This window comes from Ceratotherium simum, chromosome 4 (genome assembly GCF_057802395.1).
Source record: "Ceratotherium simum simum isolate JZ-2026a chromosome 4, ASM5780239v1, whole genome shotgun sequence".
NCBI lineage: Eukaryota > Metazoa > Chordata > Mammalia > Perissodactyla > Rhinocerotidae > Ceratotherium > Ceratotherium simum.
This window is the reverse complement of record NC_141903.1, coordinates 42,552,912-42,560,717: the sequence shown is the minus strand read 5'-3', so window position 1 is coordinate 42,560,717 and position 7,806 is coordinate 42,552,912. Positions and strand designations below refer to the sequence as shown.

General features: G+C 55.5%; 1 protein-coding gene across 4 annotated transcripts; it reads right to left on the bottom strand.

Moving 5' to 3' along the window:
* Window positions 1–219: 219 nt before the first annotated feature.
* Window positions 220–7,606, bottom strand: IRF1 (interferon regulatory factor 1). Of its 4 annotated transcripts, none has more exons than XM_004420219.3 (10): window positions 7,183–7,606; window positions 6,068–6,159; window positions 4,666–4,765; window positions 3,676–3,852; window positions 3,513–3,562; window positions 3,273–3,405; window positions 2,983–3,105; window positions 2,508–2,557; window positions 1,522–1,657; window positions 220–1,208 (listed from the first exon to the last, which is right to left on the bottom strand). In XM_004420219.3, exons 2-10 carry the CDS (start codon window positions 6,152–6,154, stop codon window positions 1,096–1,098), a joined length of 969 nt encoding a protein of 322 aa, XP_004420276.1. In that variant the 5' UTR covers window positions 6,155–6,159; window positions 7,183–7,606; the 3' UTR covers window positions 220–1,095. The 4 variants fall into 4 exon arrangements, with proteins under 4 accessions (XP_004420276.1, XP_087285951.1, XP_087285952.1 ...); XM_087429825.1 differs by lacking the exon at window positions 7,183–7,606 and adding an exon at window positions 6,863–6,971; XM_087429826.1 differs by lacking the exon at window positions 7,183–7,606 and adding an exon at window positions 6,789–6,807.
* Between the last annotated feature and the right edge of the window lie 200 nt (window positions 7,607–7,806).

The following is a 7,806-nucleotide window of genomic DNA, read 5'->3' as shown; positions in this document are numbered from 1 at the left end:
GACTCTATTTACATGAGCATGTCCCTGTGCCATGACTGTCCCCTCCTCCTGCCATCTTCTCCGTGAACATAACTGAAAGGATTTTGCAATAGGTGCATGTCACTGCTCACCCCAAAGTCAAGCTCAGGCAGGATGCCAAGAATGAGTCTGTTAGAATGTCTCTACAAAAAGTAAAATCATTTGTAATTTATCTCTAAAGAAAAGGCCACACCCCCTATAAACAATTGACTTTTTATAAAAAGACAAATGTACATATTTACACACATGTACATACGTGATCACACATGACTTAGTGATTAGATGGAATTTCCAATTTTAAAAGTCACACCACGGCGCTCACACTTCCCTCCCTGGGCCTGCTGAGGGCTGCTGGGGCCTGCCTGAGGGGACAGGTGGGCGCAGGGCAAGGCACTGTATAAATAAATGCAAAGGCCAAGAGCTTGGGGGAAATGTTAGTGTACACCTCTGATCAGATGTGTGGCAAGGGCCACAAGAAAAAGTGCCATGTTTTTTCCCAAGCCCCTCAGCCCAAGCAGGAAGCAGGGCAGAGCTCCTCTGAGGCTGAGGGAGTATTGTCCCACAGGACCCCATTTTTCCTTCACATTTCACTGGCTTTGGAATAGTCCCCAGGGCTCAGAAGGGAAGGGAAGCGGTTGTTTGGGAACAGGATTCACTTAGTGCAATTGTCTCTTAGTGCAGAGCCAGCCCTGGGGTTGGTGCTATGCTTTTCTGAGGTCACTGGTCCACTCCCTCGGGCCAGCTCAGTGACAGTGAGACCCTCTCCAGGTAGCTGGGCTCAGAGGGGAAAGCTGTAGGCTGACTCCTTTCTGAGACTTCCATCTGACACACCAATCTCAGAACCCCATCTTCTGGAGAGGCAGGGCCAGCTTTAACCCCACAAGATGAGCCCAGACCTTGGCCTGGCAGGCCTCAAGAGGCCACTGTCCCAAGGAGGGAGGCCCCATCCCCGCTCGGCAGTGGGGTCACACTTTTGCCATGTCAAAGGGCCCACAGGAGTCCTGCTTCTCTGCACCACAACCACCATGATGCCAGGTCCTGCTCGCCTAAGGAAGTAAAAGGGGGCCAGGGGCCCAGCTATGGAGCACAAGGAATGGCCTGGATGGAGGGTAGCCTGACTGGAGGCAACAGGCTATCCAGCCAGCTGGTGTCCATGTTCTTCAGATCAGAAGATATCAGTCCAATATACCCTAGAAGATGTGAAGAAGGTTGTGTAAGGATGGAGGTGGAGGCAGGTGTGTTCTTCCTCCACTCCCCAGCCCTGTCCCTGAAGGCCACAGACACAGCAGCCGCTGCTGTCCACCCCACGGAGCAAGCCCCCCTCATCTTCAGGCAAACCTGAGGGCATGGGAGCAGCAGCCAATTTGCAGGCTGTCTATACCCAGATAAGTTTAAGAAGGATGCTTTACTTCTGCTGCTCCCTAGCTCTGCCCCCAAGCCTTCCCCACCTCTTGCATGATTCTCCCTTCTCTAAGAAACCACATGGATCCAGGGGCTTCTTACCCCCAGGGCTGTCAATTTCTGGCTCCTCCTTGCAGCTGAAGTCTCCATAGACAGAGGGGGGCTGGGCCCCAGGTTCATTGAGCAGGTACCCCTTCCCATCGACGTTTGTCGGCTGCCACCCCGACTGCTCCAAGAGCTGGAGACAGAGGAGCAAGAAGCCATCAGCTCACTTCTGGTGTAGACTCACCCTGTGCCCTGCCCTCAGAGACCCAAAGCTTCCCAGCCAGGATCACACCCTGGCCATTCTCACATTCTCAGATGGATGCAGACATGGAGTGCAGATAGGACAGGGGCCTGGGAGGTAAGGGTCTGCCCTGGACCCATACTCCCTCATCCACCCTCTGGCACAGAATCTCCAAGACTTCCCTTTCAACTGGGTAAGGGCATACCAACTGGGAGTTTGGCTTAAGGCAGTGGTTAGCGTAATAAGTGAAGAAAGATGACTAGAAAAGCTAGAGATAGGAACTATGCCCATGTGTCAATTCTCTGTGCTGAGGGGTACTGCAAAAACTTTTTTATATTCACTTTTAAAACTGAAGCAGAAAAAAACCCTAGAGGATAATTTCCTAAAAAAAAAAAAAAAAAAAAAAAAAAGCCATCGCATTATAGATCCCAAAGGCTGATTATTGAAACATGATGTACATTTCCCAAACTAGCAGGGCTGGGGCACGTTGGGGCGGACGACACTTGCCAGGGACCCGGCGCTGATGGTGGCTGACTCAGAGCTGCCTGAGGCCCTGAGGCCTGCTCCCGAATAGCCTGTTGGAAATCAGGCCTCCCTCCTGTCCTCACTTCCAGTGTCTTTCCCACCAGCCAAGGAGGGCAGTGGTCCCCAGCCACATGGATATGGCACTTGTAGGACTATGCAAGCAGCCAGGTCACAGCAGCAGCTGCCTACCCTCTGATTTGGAAGCTCTCACTGGTTCTCTCTCTCCTCACTGAGAAGCAGCTACTTCAAAAGAGTGCCCAGGGAGGAAGGGGCTTACCTTCATGATATCCTCAGTTAATTTCCCTTCCTCATCCTCGTCTGTTGCAGCTGTGGATGGGAAGGAGCAGAGAGGTTGGCCGGCAGTCAGCCAGGCTCGCCCTGCAGTTCTAGTCCCACCAGGTCCCCCTGCCCCTTCACGTGCACACACACACTGGCCTCCCAGCGGACATCTGGCTGCCATGGAGATTCCAGAACAGGACACTGTTGCAGTGACTCAGCCTCCCAAACTCTGAAGCCACACCTCTTCCCACCCCCTCGCTTCCTTCCTTACTCTTGGAGACCGGGCTGCAGAGAAGGCAGGAGAACCAGCAACCTTAGACCAAAATGCAGCCCCTGGCCCCCTTTCCTCTTCTTTCTAGCCCACCATAGTCAGCTCAGTGCCAGGTGGAGTTCTGAGCATCTTTTCTCTCTCAGGAAATCCCTCCCAGGACCCAAATAGTCAGGCAAGCAGGCTGGGCCCCAGGAGCACGCACCTTCAGAAGTGGAGGGCATGGGCGACACCTGAAAGTTGTACAGGTCACTGGTGCTGTCCGGCACAATTTCCGCTGGGATGTGCCAGTCGGGGAGAGTGCTACTGACGGCACATGGTGACAGCGCTTCAGGACAACAGAAACCACAGGTCAGAGCTGTGTGCTTTCTTAGTTTGTGAGACATCCAGCATCCCCAACAGGCCACCATCCACAAGCACAATGCCTCCTAGACCCAAGTGAAAGAGCCATCCCACTGAGCTCTGTGTTCCCCTGCCATACCTGGCCCACCTCACCTGGAGTAAGGGCCCGTTCAATCTCTAAGTCCTGCCCCATGTAGCTCTGAGCTGTGTAGCTGCTGTGGTCATCAGGCAGGGTGGAACTGCTGAGTCCATCAGAGAAGGTATCGGGGCTGGAGTCCCCACATGACTGCAGAAGGAGAAAAAACCTTAGGCCCAGGCTTGCTGTGGCACTTCTTCCACTGCCCACCCTGACTCACAGCTGACCAAAGGACAGCTGCTGAGGGCCACACTCACCTTCCTCTTGGCCTTGCTCTTAGCATCTCGGCTAGACTTGGACTTTCTCTCTGTGGAGCAGATAGGCTGTCAGCCTTGGTACAGGCATGCTAGCCCCAGATGCCCTTCCTCTCTGCGGCCTCCCTCCCTGAGGGCTTCCCGAGGACTCAGAGCCCTTGGATACCTTTCCTCTGGTTCTTGGTGAGGGGTGGAAGCATCCGGTACACCCGCACAGCTGAGCTGCCCTTGTTCCTGCTCTGGTCCTTCACCTCCTCGATGTCTGGCAGGGAGTTCATGGCACAGCGAAAGTTCGCCTTCCATGTCTTAGGATCTGGCTCCTTTTCCCCTGCTTTGTATCGGCCTAATGGGAAGAAGAGTAAGAAGATGGTCAGGGCCATAGGCGGGGATCCTCAGCTGCCCCCTGGCCGGGGAGGAGGAAGGCAACAGTATCCCTAAGCTCTTATGCTGCCAGAGATCCACAATGATCAAAGCAGCAAGTATTCCTGGGGGACACTCTGCAGGCCCTGGCCCCTGGGGCTTCTCCAATGCCCAGGCTTGGCTCAAACACATTCAGCAGGCCTCATTGAAGGGCCTAGCCAGCACTAGACGGCCCAGACGCCCAAAAGTGCTATCTTTGTCCCAGACCATGCCCAGTCTCCCTGCTTGGGCTGTCAGCAGCCAGAGGGTAGGGAGTGGGGCTTATCTGATATTTCCAAACATGGGAGTGCACACAGAGTAGGCATCAAAGAACAGTTACTGATAGGTGGACTGACTGGTCTGGGATGGGCCAAAAGCCCCATCCGTCAAAGATTAAAGGAGGCTGCCAACCAGATGGGCTTTGGGCCAAGGACTTTGGTCAACATCAAGAAAAAGGAAGGCCTGGGTCTCTTTCAGTGTCCTGGCTCATAGCTGCTTGTGCCAGGGAGAACTTTCTTCCAGCCACAACCTGAAGCCACACTTTCTAAGATTTTCACAGGTCTTCACAAATTCCTTTGAGAACTTGCTGAAAGAATGGACTCTCTCCCCAGAAACATGGGTCTGTCCTGTCCACCCCTGAATTCTATACACCTTCTCAGGAAGCTCAGAGACCCCAATGAAGAGCCCCTCTATTAACAGAAGTGCCTCCTCTCATCTCTTCCCTGGCCCCTCCTGGGCTGAAGTCCAAGGCACACACCTGTGTGAATGGCCCAGCTCCGGAATAGACAGGCGTCCTTATTGATGTCCCAGCCATGCTTGGCCGCGTGCTTCCATGGGATCTGGAAGATCATCTCCTCCTGAACAGCACACACACACACACACACACACACACACACAAGGCTGTGTCAGCTCAGAGACCACAGGTTTTTGGCCTGAGTCTGCCCAGCCCCCCAGGTGTGGGAAAAGGCTGACTTCCCCTTTTCACCCTGACATCTGGCTTGGGTCGACCCATCCTGAGATTGGCGTAAACCAGCTACTCTATCACTCTGGATCTCTCAGAAGGGGCTCTGGGTTCTGATGAGCTGTGGTACCATCAGCTCAGCAAAGACCTCACTCTGTCTGTTACAGATGTGCTGGAACCCATACAGAGCTCCCTGGGATGCTTCTCTCTGGCTTGTCAGCACCAACATGGAAGTGAGAACTCCATCAATTAGATGGGGCTGCTTAGGACACCTGGGACCACTGGCTCCTACACAGGGGGTCCTGGCCCTACACCTGAGGGAGCTCTGGGCCAGACTTGGATGCTGACTACCTGTGTGATCCTGGCACTGTCACTGTTCCTCTTTGTCCCTGTCTTCTCTTCTATGGAATGACAAAACACAGTGACAAATATAAAGACTAAGGTCTCACTGTTGTTACTGGTGATTAACAGTATGGATTTTTGAGTCAGACTGATCAGGTTCAAATGTTGGCTTTATCACTTTTTATGTGATCTTATTTTCTACTTCTCAGTGCCTCAGTTTCCTTATCTGAAAATGGAGATATTAATAGGATCTACCTCACAGGGCTATTTTGAGGATTAAATGACACAATGTAAGTAACATACTTAGCATGGTGCCACACTCCTAGTGAGTATACAGTAAGCATTAGCTATTATTATGAATACTATTATTACTATTAAGTCTGCAGGGTCTGTGTTGCCCTTTGTGCACCAGCAAGAGGCTTCTTGGGCCTGGGCAATGGTGCAAGGTTAATTCTTGGGTCCCCTGCTGAGCCAGCCACCTTCCTGCCAGCAGTGCCCACTTCTCTGTCTCCCATCAGTCTGACTGGAGCCCTGTAGGATGCTATGTGTGTTTGTAGGAGTCTCCCTCAGAAGAGACCAGAACTCCAGCTCTGCAGATGCTGGCAGAGCCCTGCTGCTGGGAACTGTCAGTGCCCTCAGGTGGGTGCCCTGTCCATACCCTGAGGAGGGAGGAAGGCAGAAGTTGGACAAGTGGGGCCCAGGGCTGGGCCTCCCACACCCCCTGCATGCAGGAGTCACTGGGAAACACAGCTGCCTGCTCCCTATTACTTCCCTTTTCGAACTGCATCTGAAGCTTTGGTCCCCCAAAGAACATGGGTTAAAATAGCGGCAGACAAACCCAAAGAGTTACACTCACTTTATTAATCCAGATCAGCCCGGGGATTTGGTTGGAATTAATCTGCATCTCTAGCCAGGGTCTCATGCGCATCCGAGTGATGGGCATGTTGGCTGTAAAGAGAAGACAGAAGGCTCCTGTTTGGAATCTGTTGAGCAGCCATAGGCACTACCCTGCCCCACCCCAGGTCATTCAGTTACCTTCCCCACTTTCAGCCAGGTCCCAGGTACTACAATCGTGAGGAAAGGGGCTTTCACTGAAATAAATCTGCCCTCCAACTTCTGCCCCTTCCCTCACCCCCTCCTAGAGAGCCTTGGGAGGAGACAGGCTTGCAAGTGATAGTTTCAGGATTTATGTGCAGGAAAAAGAGGCAAAATACACAGGAATCTTAATACCAGAACTTTTCTCCCCAAATTCAAATCCTTTGGGAAGGGAGGGGATTCTTTTGCTTGATGCCAAGAAATGTCCCTACTTGAGTTGTTGCCACTGGCTGTGCACCTTTCCCGAAGGGCAAGCAGTCACCCTGCACCCTGGGCATCCTCCCCCGACCCCCATCTATTCTACGCCTCCCTGACAGCCACAGTACAGAGGCCGGGACGCAAACCCTTCCTGCCTGGCTCCCCTCCTCGGCGAAGTGGCCCAAGAAACACCTGTGGCGCCTCCTCCCGCAGCTCCAGCAGGTCCTCCAGCCACCCAGGGCAGCAAGCCCCAGCCCCCGCCGCTTGCATAGATAGCCTGAAACCTGGGGCCTCGGCGCGGAGCTGGGACCGCCGAAAGCCGCCTTCGGGAACACAGAGCGCCCACGCGCGGACGTACACTGGAGTTCCCGGCACGGCTTGTGGATGCGCGCAACGAACACTCCGGGCCACCTAGAGGCCCCCGGCAGCTTCGCGCATACAGATCTGAGAAAGCCACCGCACGCCTGCAACCTCTGCCGAGTGGGCGGTCCACGCCGCGGTCCGCCCTCCCCGCGCTGCCGCTCGCCGCTCCTCCAGCGCCCTCCCGAGACCGCTCGGGGACCCAGGCAACGCCGCGCACCCGCGACTCTCCTGCCTGGCGTTTTCGGCCCCCACTTCCTGGTGCCCAGCGCCCCTTTGTTCGACGCCACCGGTCCCTCCGCGGCGAAGGCGGCTCACCTCTGCAGCGGGCGCGATCCGGTGGCGGCGCGCGATCCGGTCCTGGCGCAGCGGGAGCTGCTATGCCGGCGCGGGGAGCGCGATTCCGGGTGGGAGCGAAGGCAGAGGATGCCCGGGTCGCGGGGCTGCTGGGCACGGTTGGCCTGGGCTTGGCACGGCTCCTGCTGGCCTCTGCTCCGCGCGACTCGGACGCACGTCCTGCCTCGACGAAGGAGTGGCGCGCTCTGCCGGGGCAGCGGCGCCGGCGAGAAATCTAAACACTTAGCGGGATTCCCCCAACCCATGCTCGGCCCCGCCTCTAAAGAGCCGCGAGGACGCCGATTGGCCGGCGCCGCCACATCATTTCGGAGAAATCAGGCTGTTGTAGAGCTAGCGGCGAAGGGGAAGTACAGGGCGGCTGCCTCTCCCCACCCCCTCCGGCCCGGCGCCACCGCCCCGGGGCGTCCGCGGGCCCGCCCCGCCCTCTCCCACTCCACCCCCACAGCAGCTAGCCCGGGAGAAAGGCTGTCCTGGAAAGCCGAACGCCCTCCGGCCCCGCGGTTACTTCCCTCACTCCGCGTTCTCCCAGCCTGCTAGCTCCTGTGGCTATCTCTTCACTCTCCTCTCCGGAGGTGGGGACATCAA